Source organism: Crotalus tigris, unplaced genomic scaffold (assembly GCF_016545835.1).
Source record: "Crotalus tigris isolate CLP2741 ecotype Arizona unplaced genomic scaffold, ASM1654583v1 scf7180000018142.649072, whole genome shotgun sequence".
NCBI classification, from domain to species: Eukaryota; Metazoa; Chordata; class Lepidosauria; order Squamata; family Viperidae; genus Crotalus; species Crotalus tigris.
In genome coordinates, this window is record NW_024096844.1 from 550,606 (window position 1) to 567,823 (window position 17,218).

Genomic DNA, 17,218 nt, shown 5'->3' on the forward strand with positions numbered 1-17,218 from the left:
AAAATAAATAAATAAATATTTTAATTTTTGTCGATATCATTTCATTCTGTCCCTCCTTTTGCATCCTTTCCTTAATTATTCTCTTCCACCATTTCTTTGTTATTGATATAACTGTTGTCTGGCAACAAGTGGAAAGTTATCCCGCAGCGAGCCGTGGCGAGTTGGCCGTGGCAGATTGTCCTAGGGCAGTGTTTCTCAACCTTGACCATTTTAAGGCATGAGGACTTCAACTCCCAGAATTCCACAGCCAGCGTTGCTGGCTGTGGAATTCTGGGAGTTGAAGTCCACATGCCTTAAAATGGTCAAGGTTGAGAAACACTGTCCTAGGGCTAGGCCCCCCTGCCTCTGCTTCTGGTCTCGTTTACCTGCTCACAGGTCCCCAGAGCTGGATCGCACAGCACCCCGGAAGAGGCTTCGCTGCCATCAACCCCCGAAGTGCCCTGTCCCCCCCCCTCTTTGCCAGCTGAGATGCCACATTGGAGCTTTTGCTCTTTTAACCTTTGTCACCTTTGCCACAGCCGGTGAAGCTGGAAGAATACGGGCGGCCAAAGATTGATGGGGAACTGAAGGTCCGGTCCATCATCAACCACACAAAGCAAGATCGGTGAGTGAGCAAAGCAGTGGAGCAGGAAAAGCCTCTTCCAGGGGTCCTGGCTGAACTGAAGCCCTGAGAGCAACGTTGGTGCAGCTGGCTGAGTTCCCATGACGTGGAGGCTTGAGTGGGTTGACTTCCAGAGGCAGGAACCCCACCCACAGCACTCCGCTCAGCAAACCAGGGACGGCTAGCATGTTGTCTGAAGGCAGCTCCCTCCCTGGCTCACCTCAGTCCTGGAAGCAAATTCCACTTTTCTACATCTCAGCTCAGATCCCGCTCCCCTTGTGCCCGGCCCACCTGTCCTCTCCTTCCCCAGGAGCCCCTTTCCCTGCTAGAGAGCAGCAGCAGCAGGTGCAAGAGAGCTGACAGGGGTCCTACCTGCCACCCCTGCTCTGCCAGGTGGGTTGAGCCCACCTGGCAGCCATCAGCTGAACCCTGGAAGTGGGTTCAAAGAGACGGACCCTTTGCCTCCCCTTCCGGCATTAATAGGGAAGACCCCTGCCTTGGCTCATCTCCCCCCCCAAGGCAAAAGGCGGGTGCTGCCTGTCCTTCTTGGGGCACGCGGAGGGTGATGGCTTGCCCTTGGCCACTCAGCCGTGGGCCAAGCCCCCCAGGTGCTCCTGGCCCAGCGCTGAGCCCCATGGCAGGAGAGGAGGCGGCTTTTAAAGGGGGCCCAGGAAGAGACGAGCAGGAGGGCTTGGGGGGGGGCATCTGGCTGCGTCTGTTGGAGATGTAGAATCTCAGGGGAGGAGCTCCCTTGACTGGAAGTGGCAGGCAGCCATTTGCCACTTCTTGGGGCCAGAAATTGACCACTCTGGCCAGAGATGATAAACCCTCTTGACCAAGCCTCCAGGTGGGACATCTAGGCACAAGCTGTCCCCTTTGGCTGGCCTGGTTCTCCCAGTCACTGGAGGATGGAAGCCCCTTCCCCAAGGCCTGGGGGGGGGGGAATGTGCAGACATGGTTGTTGAGTCCCGGTTTCCTCTTCTGATTCTGGGACAGGTATTTGTTTTTGTTTGATAAAGTGGTGATTGTCTGCAAGAGAAAAGGCTACAGCTACGAGCAAAAGGATATCCTTGAGCTGCTCTGTTACAAGATGACCGATGATCCCACCAACAACAAAGATATCAAGAAGGTGGGTGATGCAGGTGATACCTCTCTTTTTTCTCGCTTCCCCTCCCTTCATGGCCAACATTGAACACTGCAAGGGGGGGGGGAGAGCTGTAGCCGCTGGAAGCACACTTGGCACCTCCTGTTGTTCCCCCTGGGGGCAACCTAGCCTGATTGTGCTCCAAAAGAGCTGGGGTGCTCAGGCCGTCCAGGGGCTGGAAGCTGAGTTCATCCTTCTCCACTGGCCTGGGGCCAGGGGGTATCCATGTGCTTCTTGGCCCCTTTAGAGAAATCACAGTTCTCTCACTGGGGGGTTTACCAGGATGCTGTGTCCTTTGGCAAGCTGGCCTGGCAACTGCCCATCTAGCACCACGTTCACCACGAGGAGAAGCCCCTTTCTGGTCAACAAGGCTTCCCACGTGGACAGTTCTTGCTTGAAGCAATGAAGGAAATCCCAGGAAAGCCAGCCCCTCTTTTATGCCAGTTTTTTCCCTGCATGAAGGAATCCCTGTTCTTCTAGGGGCCTTAGCAGGTGGAATTCCTGGGGGCCATGGGGAGGGGGGAAAGGGGGCCCTTGTTTATTTAGAGTAATTCCCCCCCCACGCTCTGGAGGGTGCAGTTCCAGAACATCTGGGCCACCTGGGACGGGGGGCCATGGGGAGGGGGGAAAGGGGGGCCCTTGTTTATTTAGAGTCTGAACAGGTGGGATTTGGAGCTTGTTGTAACCAGCTGTGTCTCCCCTTCGCTTCCTTCTGCTTCTCAGTCGCATGGAAAAATGGTAAGCCGTCTCTAGCAATTCTGGCCCTTTTGTCTTGCTGCTGCTGTACTAATTCTAGACAGGGCTGATTGGGCATCGTCCAGTGGGCTGCGTGAGGGCCTGCAGTTACTGCAGGAAGCCTTACAAGCAGCCCTGTGAGGTAGGCTTGCCCGATGAGGGTGAGTGGAGCAGATGGGGCTAAAGCGTCTTTGAAGGAGAGGCAGCCTCTTGCATGCTGGCAAAGAGAGGGAAGGTGAGCCCTCCCCGAAGCGGCACTGAATTCCCAGTCCTCGTGGCCAGGAATGGAGGTCAATTGGCCAAGCTTGCTGCCTCTGGTGCTGCAATTCGGCCGCCGAAGGGTGCCTCCTAAGGGCAGGTTTCAGGGTGGCGCGATGGCTCCCCCCAGCCCTCCTGGCCTGCACTGGCCATGGGCTTCTCCTGCCTCAGCGTCTGGCTCCATCCATTCCTCTCTCTTTCCCCACAGTGGTCTTATGGCTTCTACCTCACTCACCTTCAAGGCAAACAGGGATTCCAGTTTTTCTGCAAGACGGAAGAGATGAAACGGAAGTGGATGGAGCAGTTTGAAATGGCCATGTGAGTGTCCAGGCCCAGATCAGAAGGCTGAATGGTCGAGACACAGCCAGGCATGGCTGGCTCCTGCAGGTGGTCTTGACACAGGCGTTGGTACACGTGATGCGCAGGCAGGACTAAGTGGTGCCGCCTGGCCTGGCCCTGACCCAGAGGTTCCCGAGTGCAGGGCTGAGCCTCAGAGACCCTCGGTGCAAAGTGGACCCTCTTCACAATGTCCCCAAAGAGGAGCTGCCACTTGCTTTGCCTGGCCTGAGCTGAGTGCTGCTCCTTTTCTTTGCCCAGATCCAACATTAAGCCCGAGAAAGCCACGGCAAACAACCACCAGTTCCAGATGTTCACCTTTGACAAGACCACCAACTGCAAAGCCTGCAAGATGTTTTTAAGGTGAATGTTTTTCCTTCTTCGGGTACACACAGACTTCTCAAACACTGCTGCTAGTTTTACTGTAAAGGTGCATTATTACAAAAGGTCTTCCAGCCGCCGTGCAACAGGCACCCTTGGAGCCATACAGCTCGGGGGCAGCTTGCCACACTGAGGCTTCCTGGCACATTGAAGTTCCTGCTGCAAGCAGCCTCTGAGCTGCAGTATGGCAAAAAGCACCTGCTCCAGAGCCCACCCCTTCCAGTGCCCCATCAGCAGCTTACTGGAAGAAAAGCACCTTGTGTTGCTGGCCAGGGTCCCTCCTGGCCAAGGCTCCTCCACCTTCCAAGAGCCATGCCTGTGTGTGCTGCCAAGGAACTGGCACTTGGTCCCCCAGACCAAGCAGGGAACTTTTGCCTGGACTCTCTCCTCCACCCCCTCCACCCTGGAAATCTGGTGGGCCTCTCATGAGCACAGGTTCCAGGATGTTTTGTTGCACCCGGGCCTGACATCACCAGCCTATTTCCATAGCCCCTGCCCACGCATGGCCAGAATGCTAAGCCCAGGGAACGGGATGCAGGTGAAGACCGCAAGGAAAGTCAGGTGGAGGGAGGGCAGCAGGAGGGGCAGTAGTAAATGTGGCCGAGCTCAGTATTTATTTATTTATTTATTTATGAGATTTCTATACCGCTTTAAGTGCAAGCACTCTCTAAGCGGTGTACACCAGTAAGCAATGTATATATATATTTACATTGCCCCCAACAATCTGGGTCCTCATTTTACCTACCCCGGAAGGATGGAAGGCTGAGTCAACCTTGAGCCAGTGAGATTTGAACCGCTGACCTGCTGAACACAGTCAGCTAAAGTGGCCTGCAGTACTTGCCCTCTGACTGCTGCGCCACCTCGGGACTGACCTCAGAATCTAGCAGAAGGGCTTCCCTGCATCTGAGGAGAGGGATATGGAGCCCACAGGGGCCTCCGGGTATCGGGGCGTCTTCCCTGCTCCTGCTCCAAGGAGTACAGCCTCTCAGGGGTCCAGCTCTAGGCAGGCATGCTGGGCTAGCAGCATCTCTCTCTTTCTGCAGGGGGACCTTCTACCAAGGCTACCAGTGTCTGAAGTGCAAGGCGGGTGCCCACAAGGAGTGCCTGGAGGTCATCCCACCCTGCAAATTCAGTAAGTGTTCCAAGCACAGGGCGGCGGGGGGGGGCTGAAAAGCCCCTTGCGGCCAGCTAGCCCAGAAAACAGAGCAGGGCTGTGTCTGCTGCCAGGGTATCCGTTAGTGTCCCCGGGTGAAACAGAGAGCCTGGGCTGTCCAGTCCACTGCCCCAGGAAAGTCTGGTGGGCCACCCATGGGGACAGGTTTGGGGCGGTGCTCTCCAAATCAACGGGCCACCCATGGGGACAGGTTTGGGGCGGTGCTCTCCAAATCAACACGTTTTCCTGCAATAAAAGGCACGATTCGCTCCAGTGGCCGCCTGTTGATCCTGGTAGACTGGCTGAGCCCCCCCCCCCCGGGCAGCTTCCTCATTGGGGGTCCCTGTCAACCTCTCACCCGTCCAGAAGGGCAGAGCAGCTGCAGAGACACCTCCGTTCTGCAGCTGTTTAGAGTATTTTGCACGTCATAAATGGTTTTGAAAAATACATTTTGCCCTCCTGTAACATCCCCGTCACCATCGCTTAACAAATATATTTGCATGTGAAAGGGCATTCTAAATTTTGAAGGTGGGTCAAAGGGCGAGAAAAGGGAGAGAAGGAAGAATTTGGAATAGCAAGAAATGAGGAGGGGGATTCAGGGGGTCGTGAGACCTGCACACACCAACTGATGAACCGAGGTGTTCCTCTTAGGCCAGGGGTTCTCAACCTTGGCAACTTTAAGACTTGTGGACTTCAACTCCCAGAATTCCTCAGCCAGCAAAGCTGGCTGAGGAATTCTGGGAGTTGAAGTCCACAAGTCTTAAAGTTGCCAAGGTTGAGAACCCCTGTCTTAGGCGGTTTCCCAGTTAACCAGCCACTTTTTCATGTTGCCTTCCAGGTTCTCCTGCTGAGCAGGTAAGCAGTGCAGCTGTTCTTCCTTCCTCTCTGGGAATGACGCAGGGAGCAAGGTGCCCGAGGAAGACAGGGGGGGGGTCCCCTTTCCCCCACCCCCTTTCTTAGAAGTGAGGCCGAGTCCTTGGTTGGTCCTGAGATGGGGCACCCTTTTTTCTGCTACTATTTCTGCCCCAATTTGAATGCAAGGGGGTAGGGGCTGCAGGGAAGAATCCAAACTGTCGCATCTCTGTAAGACCTTTGCTGTTGGGGGGGGGGCAGGGGGGGCAGTTCTAAGAGCAAAACTAGCTCCTGGTGTGAACAAAAGCGCCCCAGGAGATCTGAAACTTCTTTCTTTTTATTTCTGGACAGGAAACACCGAATCTAGGTAAGTCATCCCCTCCTCCTCCTCCACTACCACCTCCTCCTTCTCCTCCACGTCTGCCTCCTCCACCTCCTCCACCTCTGCTCCATCTCCTCCTCTGCCTCCTCCTCCTTAACCACAACCTCCTCCTCCTCTTCCTTTGCCTCCTCATCTACCACCTCCACCTCCTCCTCCTCCAATTTTGTCTCCTTCTCCTCCTCTGCCTCTGCCCCTCCTCCATCTCCTCCTCTGCCTCCTCCTCCTTCACCACAACCTCCTCCTCTGCCTCCTCATCCACCACCTCCGCCTCCTCCACCTGTCTCCTCCTCCTGTCTCCTCTTCCTTAACCACCACCACCACCTCCTCCTCCACCTCCTCCTCTTTCACCACAACCTCCTCTGCCGCCTTATCCACCACCTCCACCTCCACTTCTGTCTCCTCTGCCTCCACCTCCTCCTCTGCCGCCTCCTCAACCACAACCTCTTCCCCCTCCATCACTATAACCTCCTCCTCCATCACCTCATCCTCCAATTCTGTCTCCTCTGCCGTCACCGCCTCCACCTCAGCCTCCTCCTTCACCACAGCGTCCTCCTCCTCCGTCTCCTCCTCTTTAACCACTTCCTCCATCTCCTCTTCACTACAACCTCATCCATCACCTCCACCTCCTCCACTTCTGCCACCACCTTGTCCGCCTCCTTCACCACAAGCTCCTCCTCCGTCTCCTCCTCCTTCACCATAACCTCCACCACAACCTCCTCCTGGGGGTCTGCGATGTAGCCTCATCCTTTGCTGCCAACCCCTGCTAAGAGATCCATCAAGGCCCCTGCTGTTCCTGGCTTCTTTCCAGGTCCTAAAATGGTGGCCCTCCAGAATTACCATGGGAACCCAGCTCCACCAGGGAAACCCGTGTTAACTTTCCAAATGGGTGAAGTGATTGAGCTGCTCCGAGGGGAACCGGACTCCCAGTGGTGGGAGGTGAGTGGATCCTCCAGGAATCTGCAGAAAAGACCAAACCTTCCTCAGCTCGTTATCCATGGAATTCAGCTTTGGACCTGCCAGGCATTTTAACAAGAGCCTGAAGTCCTTCAACTGCACCCAGGAGATGAGGCTGGCTAGGACAGGACCCTCCTTCCCTCTCTCCCTCTGCTGGGTTTATTCAATAGCACCAGCATTGGGGGCAGCCCCTGTGGGACCCAGCACCCTTGGCCAATCTAGGATCCTGCTCTGCCATCTGCCCGTGGTGAACTCAAGGAGCCCGGCATCCTGGCTTGCTGGTCCAGCTGAGCCTCAAGTCTCTCAGACCCCCCATTGGGTGCTGTTGCACCAAACAGGAGGTAGCCTGGGCTAAGCCCCTTCTCCATAGAATTGGGTCACCTCTGGGTGGCCAGCAAGGCACGTTGGCTGAAGAAGTTCCACACCCCAGGCTGTAGCTTACCAGGTTGCAAAGCAAAGCAAGGTTGTGGGAACTCAGCCCTTAGCACATTTGCTAAGTCAGCCTATCACATTAGCTTGTTCACATGACAGAGACACCATTGTTGTGTCTTGTTGACTTGCGTTAAGGGTGTTGTATGAATCTTTGAGAGAGTGAAAACCGCCTCATTTGGGAGAGAACAAAGAAACCTAAGCTCAAGGTGGGCAAGGGAGTCGCTGGCGCTGCTTCTTCCTTTATGCCTGGGTTTCCGCCCCACATGGCAGGAACTCTTCTCTTTCTTCCAGGGGAGACTCGTCGTGTCCAAGAAATCTGGCTATTTCCCCAGCTCGTTGGTCAAGCCTTGCCCAGTGGACGCGCGGGTAAGAGTCCTTGAGGCAGGGAGCTGCAGGAACCACTTTCAAGGCTATGACACCCCCCCCTCGCCCCCCAGTGATTGAGCGCCTGGATTAACAGCTGCTGCGTTCAGTGGCTAACCCCCTTTCTTTCAGTCCGAGGACCGATTGCCTCCTCCTGGCACTGGGGGTCTTCTGTCCCACTGCTCACAGCTCAGACCACCCCTGCAGGGGATGCCTTTGGGAAGACTGGCCTTCATTAGGATCCCTCCCACCCCAAATCACAACTTTGTTCTCTGCTGCAGCCTCCCAACAGCCGCCCTCCTTCGCGAGAGATGGACTATTCCGTGTACCCCTGGTGAGTTGGGTGGGTGGGATTGGCTGGGCTCCTCATTTCGAATCTCCTCATTGGTAAAGGTTGGGGGAAGTCCAAGTGAGGGGGATGCGGGGGACAATTTCTTGCTCTCTATAAATGGAGACCGTCAGAGTGAATAGTTTCTCTCCAAGCCCAATTGACAATGTTCCTTTGGAGAGTCATATTTGTGGTTTTCTAAAACTTTCCCAGTTGCACCTATGAGAAGGAAAAAGGCATCTGAAAAAATCCCTCCCTGTCCTGTTCCCCAGTGTTTCTGGCTTTGTGGACCAGCAGGCGGGGGGGGGGGGCGATGGTTTCATGCAAGCGGCTGGCAAGCCCATGCGCGCAACTCCCTTTATGCAAGCAGCTTGCACATGCACCTGCCCCTCATGCAAATGGAGCCCGCTTGGGCTCACCAGCCATTTCCACAGCCCAGTTGCAAACCCCTCACGGCCCACAGGCTGGAGACCTGTTGTAGGGCTTTTTCCCCCCCAGTCTTGTTCGAAAAGAATAAAGAGCTGTTTCTCTCAGAAGGGATGCTGGGAAGGCTTCCTTGTAGCTTTTGATGTGCTGTTGCCTCTTCATCCGAAGGGAAAGGGATTATTGTCCTCATGATGGCAGAGGACTTGAAGTGGCCTTCTCTTCATTTGGGGGTTGAACCACTTCTGGAAGGTGTTGCCTGAGGTCACAGCCTGGAGCCCCAGGAGAGGCTCTCATTGCCCCCCAAGTTTATAGAGGTGCACGACTGCAGATTGAGGGTAGCTGGAGAAGAAGAAGTGGCTGAGCAGACTTGGGATTGGAGAAGCAGGAGCTGTGAAGGGGAAGAGCCGAGGTGGCGCAGCAGTTAGGGTGCAGTACTGCAGGCCACTTTAGCTGACTGTGTTCAGCAGGTCAGCGGTTCAAATCTCACCGGCTGAAGGTTGATTCAGCCTTCCATCCTTCCGGGGTAGGTCAAATGAGGACCCAGATTGTTGGGGGCAATGTAAATATATATATATATACATTGCTTACTGGTGTACACCGCTTAGAGAGTGCTTGCACTTAAAGCGGTATATAAGTCTCATAAATAAATAAATAAATAAATAAATAAATAAATAAAAGACCAAGGATTCCAGGGGGATTCTGGCATGAGACGCAGCTTCTCCCAAGGATGACCCTTGTGGGTTCCTCAACCCTTCCAGGGAGGTCACCAGCGGAGGCTGCGAGGTTCATCCTGGGCCTTTTCCTCTTCGTGATCGGATGCATGATTCCAATCATACCATTTGTAGCTGATTCAGAATGGAAATAAAATTTTAATTGATTTTGCTAGGTTAAAGAATGGCTGAAATTAAGAGGATATAATTTAACGGAGATGGATACTAAATTACTAGCTAGGAAACAAAAAATAAATGGAAGATGTAGCTGATGTAGCTGATTCAATATGTTATTGATGAAACAATCTTGGAATAATAGTTTATTGAAAATTAAATATGAGGCAACTGTGTGATGTGGCTGTAAAAAAAAAAAAAAGGCAAACCGAGTGCTGGGCTCCATCAATAGCACTACAGATCCCGTGAAGGAATAACTCCAGAGAATAACTCCAAGAAGCAACCTCCTTGGTCAGATCTCCACTCATTGGTGCTACCAGTTCTGTGTGCTGAGCTTCAAGAAGTATTCAGAGAGCGTAGAAGAAGAGAGTCAAAGAAAGGCATTAAGTAGAGCATCCTGTGGGGAGGTTGGACCTTGAGAAGAGAAAAATTAAGAGGGGGGGGGGGGAAGCCGACTTTCTGAAATATGTCACACTGGAGGAAAAAACTGGTTCTCTCTGGTTACAGAGTGCAGGCCGTGGTAGGAGAAACTCCTAAGGACAGTAAATTCAGTGATTTGGAGGGATGGGGGGGGGCTGTCCCCTGAAGGAGGGGCTGAATTACTGCATGAATTATGGGTTGGATTCAGGCCTTCCATTCCAACTCGGGGGTTTGTGAGCAAGGCAGAGCTGAGATACGGAGCCCTATAATGAAGGGTCATCAATGGAGGAGAATTTCTGCAACTCAGGGTTGAACTGTGCACCCCGAGTTGGGCTTTTGGCTAGCAGGCCTTTCCCTACCAGACAAGGAAAGGCATCGGGGCCGCCAAGGGCTCCGCCATGCCAGGCCTTGTTTCGGAGCCCTCCCCAAAGCCCTGGGGGCAGGGATACCCAGCTGCCAAGAGGGAGGGGCGGCTGCTTCTGCCTCTGAGGCTGAGCCCGGCTTCCCAACTCCTCTCTCTGCACAAGGGTCCCCCTGCAGGCTCCTGCAGCTTCAGAGCATCAAAGGGACGTTTGAAGGATCTAAGGGGGATCTCTCCTAACCCAGAGTGTGGATTTTAGGTTTGCAGGTAACATGGAGAGGCAGCAAACAGACAACCTCTTGAAGCAGCATGTCAGTGGGACCTACCTGATCCGGGAGAGGCCAGCAGAGGCCGAGCGCTTTGCCATCAGCATCAAGTCAGTGGCTGGCTAAGGGCAGTTCCTCCCACCCCTGGGGGGGGGGGGCACACGGAGGAGATGGGTTCACACAGCCCCGCTGGACCCCAGCTAGCTTCCAGACCTTCCCTGTCTTCATATTCCCAAAAGTTACCCATAGCTTAAGGGGGGGTGGCCCTGGGAGAAGCACCCCTTTCCAACTGGCCTGGTATGCCTTGCAAACCTCTCCCCCTTTTGGGACTTGCTGAGGGAGAGTTCTTGTTTTAGAGTCTGGCAGAGATAACTTTTCTGCTTCCAATAATTGGTCCAAAATTAGTCGGCATCACGGTCCTCCTTGGGAGGCCACATTCACATCTTAAGCTCCCAAGAGGGGGGGGGGTGTGCTTACCCCTCAGGTGGAGCAAGCCTTCAAGTGGGCCTCCAGCATTTCAGCATATGGGGCACCCACACCAGATGGACCTTTGGCTATTAAAGTCTGGCCGGTTTAAGCCCAGCTCTTTGCCAGCCTCTCCCACAAGGCAAATCTGGAGGGTGATGGTGGGCTGGGCTTTTGGGTAGGAAACATCCCTGCAGTGATCTCCTGAAACCTCTGCCCTCTCCCTTGCAGGTTTAATGATGAAGTCAAGCATATTAAAGTTGTTGAAAAAGATAACTGGATCCACATCACAGAAGCAAAAAAATTTGAAAGCCTCTTGGTATGGTATTCTGGAAAAAACAAGTCTTGTCTTGAACCTGATCTTTCTGGGGGCTTCATGGGGCTCATTGGCTTTGCCCTTCTTCTGCAGGAACTGGTGGAATACTACCAAGGCCATTCCCTGAAGGAGAGCTTCAAACAGCTGGACACAACACTGAAGTATCCATACAAATCCCGGGAACGCTCTGCCTCACGAACCTTAGCTCGATCACCGGGTAAGGCCTGTCTCCGTCCTGCTGGGGGTCACAGAGCAGGTGGAGAGCTTGCACAAGGAGCCCCACCTTTGCTCCCACAAGCCAAAGGACCAGTCCCCACCAGCTGGCCAGCAGAGAAGCCCCGCAGTGGAAAGACTCTTGCTATGGGGATGGGACTCCCAGGCTCCCCAACCTTTCAAAGCCTCCCCCAGTGCCCCATGGCTTTCCACCCAGAGCAGCCACCATTGTGGCTCAGCTAAGCAGGGCGATGGGTCCAGTCTAACCAGGGTTGGCTTTTTTGATCAATGGGTTCCAACAAGCCTCCTCCTTTCAGCCCTGAGCAGACCACCCCCCCCCCCAGCAAGGAGGGGCTGGGAAAGAGACAGCAATGCCCCACCTTCCTCTTTGGAAGCTTATCTGCAGAAATGCCGAAGAAATTCTAAAACTGTCCTGAGGCTGAAACAAAACAATTTAACGAATCTGAGCTTATGAAAAGAACACTGGAGGAGTCGCTTTGGAAGGGGATGGGTTTTTGCCAGATATCTGAGCCTCGATTGGGAGAAAGTAAATCGCTCCCCCATCCAGGAGAAAGCAGGAATTCTCCATCCAAATTTATGCAGGCTCCCCAGCTGACCACAAAGGCCTCCCCCTTCCCTGGGTGAGGGGTGAGTGATGAAGGGGCTGGTCTGAGTGTGGACAAGCAAGTGGCCTCCGCATGACCAAATGCACCAGAAAGCTCCATCTGAGTTTTTTATGACTCGGGCCAGGATTGCTGGGTGGTCGTTTCTGTGTGGTTCTGGCTTCATCTCCAAAGCTCATTTTGATGATGATGATGATGATAAAGTCTGTGGCTAACGCTGATCCTGCATCCCGGCTTTCTGAGCAGGGGGGCTTCCAAACGTCCTTGGTGGTTCTTTCAGATGCTGCCCGCTTGCCCTGAGCCACGCTCCACAGTCCTGGGCAGCTGCATCTGAGAGCAACCTGCCATTTAGTGCTTTAAGGAAAAGGGCTGAATCCTTCCTGCGTGCTGAGTCTGCTGGGCCTGCTCCCCTGGCGCCTTCCCTGGCCCTGTAGGGGACCGGCACCCTTCCCAGGGTGATGTTTTGCTTGCTCCCCTCCAGACAGGAGAGAGCCTGGCTCCCTCTGCGCAGATCAGCCCACAGCAGGGTCTTCGCCTGGGGAGGCAGTGGGGGTCGAGTGGCTGACCAGCCACACAGACCAGCTCTGTCTTGCCGTTGGGTCAAAGAGTGAAGAGCCGTGTGGTTTGGGTGGGCGTTTCCCCTGCCTTGCTGATTTCTCCCGTTTCATAAATGTCCCCCTTTAATAATGTCTTCCCCCTCCCTTTTCTCCTGCTGCCTCCATTTCCCTCTAACTTCTTTTCTGCAGCTGCCTGCGCTTCCTACAATTTTTCCTTTCTCAGTCCTCAGGGCCACCACTTCACTTCTCAGAATCCCTCCACTCCTTTTTGGTCAGGTAGATATAGCTCTCTCTCTCTGTCTCTCGATATAATAAACGTAGCAGATGAATAATATCTATATGCATGCAAAGGCTGAAGGACAGCGACACCTGCTGGTCATCTAAGAAAGGACCGTGTGACCCTCTACCCACAGCTGGCAGATCAGCCACCAGCTCCTAGCCCAGTCTTGGCGGAGCAGCTTAACAGCAGCTGAGAAAGGCTCCTGGTGGCCAGAAAGGCCAAAGAGGTGCCCAGGTAGAACTTGGACCACCCCATTTTAGCCAGAAAGAAAAAAATAAGGCTGAAAGTCGCGGAACGTGCTGACATTGCTCTCGCCTGACTTGGCACCTGGACAGGTCACGCCACGGGAAGCTCCTTCACTCTTCTTGCTTTATATCTCCCTCCCCCCCAGTCTTCACTCCTCGGGCCGTCGGGACTGCAGTGGCGAGGTACAACTTTGCTGCCCGGGACATGCGGGAGCTCTCCCTGCAGGAAGGGGACGTGGTGAAGATCTACAGCCGGATCGGCGGGGATCAAGGCTGGTGGAAGGGAGAGGCCAATGGCCGAGTAAGTGGCCTCTGGAAGGTGCACGGCCCTTCTTGCAGAGCTCTGGGCACAGCCGTTCACGCTCCTTTCTGAATTGGGGAGGGGGCATCCAGACAAGGACTGGCGATGCATCCAGTGCCGGGCCCTGCTCTCTCAAGCCCCCGCAGTCATAAAAGCCCCCCTCCCTCCTGGACTGGCCTGGTCCCGTGCTCCATCGTGGCTGCCCCTCAGTCCTTATGTTCAGCTGTGATTTCTTGCAGATCGGCTGGTTCCCTTCGACCTATGTGGAGGAGGAGGGGGTGCAGTGATGCCCACACTGGCAGGAGCTACTGTCCCTGAGGGCAGCCCCGGCCGTCTCTGGGCCTCCAAGGAAAACAGGACTGTTCTTCTTCCAGCACCGAGAAGAGCGCCTCTGTGGCCCACTCCCCAGTCCATGGGGCAGAGTGCACGGGGGGCACATGAAGCACAGCTGCTTCTTTCTCATCTGTTCCCTGACACAGAAGAGCTGAACGCTGGATATTGAGACACGTCTGCAGAAAACCACGAAGCCTCTGGGGAAGGCAGGCAGGACCCAATGGCCTGGCCAGAAGTGGCTGCACTACCAAGCCGTCTGAGGTGTGGAAGATGGGCTTGGTGGTGTCTGATCCTTGGGTGGGATACGAGAAGAGATGCTGGGGGTTTGGGAGTCACAGGAGGACATTGCAAGGGGTGCCCTTGGCTTAGGAACTTTAGGGGGGGCTTCTGCAAGTCCCAGCGCCCACCATGGTGGTGGGCTGTGGACCGACCGAAGTTGCCCTAAATGTGAGTGGGCCCCTTTATGATCCAGAGGAAAGAGGATCCCCAGACTGCTGGGGTTCTTCCTGAGCCTGTTGTGAATCTGGGACTGGAAAGAAGGAAGTACACGCTATGTGGGCGCACCCCACGGGCCCCACTGCTGCCTCTCCCTCTGTTGTGTGAGTCTCTCCTCCATCAGTCCTGGGAGCCTGTCTGAGCTGGCTGCCAAATGGACCCTGTGAACTCCAGGAGCCTCTGCTAGTCACACAACCAGTCAAGGTTGGCCTTCTCAGGGCCTGCCGGTTCCTGGTGGTGCTGCTGCCCTCTGAGTTAACCAGAAAGCCTTTGCATTATGCTCATCCTGCTGGCAAAATGGTTTCCATCCACCCAGTGGCCCTCAGGGCTGGAGGAGCTTCTGCTCGGAGAAGGATTAGTGTCCAATAGAACAGATGCTGTCCACATGGATGTCACAGATGCGCGCAGAGCCCCGGCAAGGATCTCTTGCCACAAAGGAGGAATCGCTCTGCCTTTCGGACTTTGGGGAGATCCACTGGCCGTGTCTAGGCCATGAGGCAGCTTTTCCTTCCAAGCATACATCAGGGAGCCCTCTTGAGCACTGAGCGACTTCCCTGCTTTCCTCAGCTCTTTTGCAAAAGGCTTAGGTGCCAAGGGGCTGCATGTGGGGCAGGGCCTTTCCAGGGGGCAGAGTCCAAGGTCTCCTGGAGGCTGCTGAGGGCCATCTGCTGCTCCAAAGCTCCCTGAGATTGGCACAGCAGCCCCTCTGCCTGCCTGCTCCCAGCAGATCTGCATTTGAGTGCCCAGGTGGGCCTGGGCCCCACAGCAGATTTGCCTCCATTTTACAGAGAGCCTCACCTGAAATCAGCCTTGACTTCCTCTTGGCTCTTCCAGGCTGCTTCTGCCCTTTCACCCATTGCAGACAGCCTGGCAAGCTCACATTCCCTGATGTGGATGCCCCTTCAGAAATGGGGTAGGCCCTAGGCCAGAGAGCAGGGAGATCTTCCAATCGTTCCTCTTTTCACGTACGGAAATACCTACATGTGGCGGAGAGGCAGAAAATCACCCCCATGGCTGATCTCAATAGAATTGATCAGCAGCTGGGTGGATCCCTGTAGAACTCTTTGGGTCATCAGGCAAATCTTTCCCTAAGTGAGGGAGCTCAGCTGCCTAAACACCCCCCCCCCCACACTGAAGCAAGGGAGGGAGGTAGGTAGGTAGAAAGGAAGTAAGTCTGTCTGGCCTGCAAAAAATCCCAGTGACCACTAGATGGCAGAAGAGGGAGTTTCTGTATTCTCTCTTTGCTGCTTCTCTAGGAGGCTGGATAGGATTCAGTGCTCTGAGCTGGGGCTGAGAGAGGTGCTTTGCAAAACCAGAACAGAAAAATATGCTACTCGTATCTCCCAGACAGACCACTTGCCAGTTCCTCCTGAAGTCAGAATTAGAAACAGGCATCAGGGAGGACCCACCATAACATCCAGTGACAATACACGCAGTATGTCCCTACCCAGGCCTGATCAGCTGGTCCCTTTTCCATCTTGAAGACAGCCTCTTCTGTGCTACAGATGCGGTAGAGGTTGCCAGGAACGGTCCAGGGTCTAGGCTTGAGGCACCTGCTATCCACCTGTTGCATCTTTTCCCTCTTTCTGGATCCTTCCAGAATTCCCCCCCCCCCCCAGTGGATGCAGTAGTGGAAGATGCAGGAGGAATAGGAGGGGATTGCGACCTTCTCTGTGGAGAAGTACAGAACAAAAGAAAGCTAACCACTGAGTCACCATGACTGCATTTTCTGTAAACTAAGTGAGGGGTGAGCTGGCCTGGTGGAGTAGTTAAAGCGAGGGAATTGTTGGGCCAGGCCCGGGGGGCCGAGGGTGAAGCCCACTCCTCGCTGAGGGAGCTCTGGGAGACGAGGACACTCATATGCCTGTGCAGGATTGTTGTGGAGAAGAGCCGGTGCTGTGGGCGTGGCTCGGAGGAAGGGCTGCCTCTGTTGCAGACACTACTTGTCTGAGCACGTGCAGAGGTTCAGCCCTTACAAAACTCCATCGAAGTTGGAAGAGGCATTTCTTCTCAAAAACAAGGGACCACAATGCAATTGTACTATAAGATGGTCCTTCTGGAGAAAATCAAAATATTTGATTGGAAAAAGGAAGGCTGTTTTTTGTTTGCTGATGTAACATTTCTTTTCCCCCCAGGAGGTGCTTGGTTTGTAATTAATTATTCTCCCTAGCCACCCTATTTGTGAATAAGAAAAGGATTTTTTATTAAGAAGGCAAAATATTGTACATATATTTTGATTTTGCAAAAACATTTTTAAAAGAAATATAATAATGGAAAATAAATATGGACAACATTCTGATGTATTGGTCTCTCTTTTTTTGCACTGCCCTAAACTGGGGCCAGGAAGGAAGAGATGAAAAATTGTAATATATTTAGATACACAATATCCTCAATTCCCAATACTTTTTCTTAGAGAAGTCTCTTAATTTCTCTACCAAACACTTTTTCCTTTGTTGAGAATTTCCCCTCCTTTTACATGGTTTCCTGGGGCATCTGACATCTGAACGCAGCAGATTTGTTACCTATTTTTGATTGTGTGCCATTAAGTCATTTTGACAGATTTTGTCCATGGTCTCCTATTGGGGGGGAGGGGAGGCTGCTGCCAGTGAAGTCTCATCTGTTGGTCCACTTCAAAATACTGCTGCTGCAGTTGGAAGCAGCTTTTAAACGAACCAGCTGCAAAGATAAAATACTAAATATGGAATGAGTAACATATTGATTAAAAAACAATATGTTTTAAATAAATACTTGTATGTTTCTCTGGACAAGTCCAGCTTTCATTTTTATGTAACCTTTCCCCCTCTTTTGGAAGACCACATATTTTTTGCCAGTTTCTTCCTTTCTTCAATTATATTCACCAATTTCCTATTTTTATAAGCAGGAAAGTGCAAAGATTCCTTGGGTTGATGTTTCACTGCAGTTCTGGGCTCTAGTTAATAACGGCTTTCTTCATTTTTTTCCTATTCTAGTGTAACAAACTTGGTCTGCCTTGCATTAATTTCAGAGCTGCACTGCAACCCTTTAAGAGCTGCTGCAACAGGGAGCGTAGCAGCAGCTGCAGAGGCGACCGCTGGCCTGACCGATGTCTCCCATGCACGGAGGTCAAGCTCCATT

General features: G+C 53.5%; 1 protein-coding gene across 7 annotated transcripts in view; it reads left to right on the forward strand.

Annotated features, from left to right (window-relative positions):
• Positions 1-16,407, forward strand: part of VAV2 (vav guanine nucleotide exchange factor 2) — a 109,512-nt gene extending 93,105 nt beyond the window's left edge. For 3 of the 7 annotated variants that reach the window (XM_039348356.1, XM_039348350.1, XM_039348351.1), the window contains 17 exons: positions 519-604; positions 1,598-1,730; positions 2,469-2,483; positions 2,947-3,056; positions 3,336-3,437; positions 4,499-4,587; positions 5,447-5,463; positions 5,812-5,827; positions 6,651-6,778; positions 7,520-7,594; positions 7,873-7,925; positions 10,270-10,386; positions 10,973-11,060; positions 11,151-11,274; positions 12,640-12,726; positions 13,122-13,276; positions 13,516-16,407. In XM_039348356.1, the coding sequence (XP_039204290.1) occupies positions 519-604; positions 1,598-1,730; positions 2,469-2,483; positions 2,947-3,056; positions 3,336-3,437; positions 4,499-4,587; positions 5,447-5,463; positions 5,812-5,827; positions 6,651-6,778; positions 7,520-7,594; positions 7,873-7,925; positions 10,270-10,386; positions 10,973-11,060; positions 11,151-11,274; positions 12,640-12,726; positions 13,122-13,276; positions 13,516-13,563 (1,443 nt within the window). In that variant the 3' untranslated portion in view covers positions 13,564-16,407. The remainder of the gene's footprint in view (positions 1-518; positions 605-1,597; positions 1,731-2,468; positions 2,484-2,946; positions 3,057-3,335; positions 3,438-4,498; positions 4,588-5,446; positions 5,464-5,811; positions 5,828-6,650; positions 6,779-7,519; positions 7,595-7,872; positions 7,926-10,269; positions 10,387-10,972; positions 11,061-11,150; positions 11,275-12,639; positions 12,727-13,121; positions 13,277-13,515) is intronic. The other 4 variants (XM_039348352.1, XM_039348353.1, XM_039348355.1 and 1 more) reach the window with 3 other exon arrangements.
• The last annotated feature ends 811 nt before the right edge of the window (positions 16,408-17,218 follow it).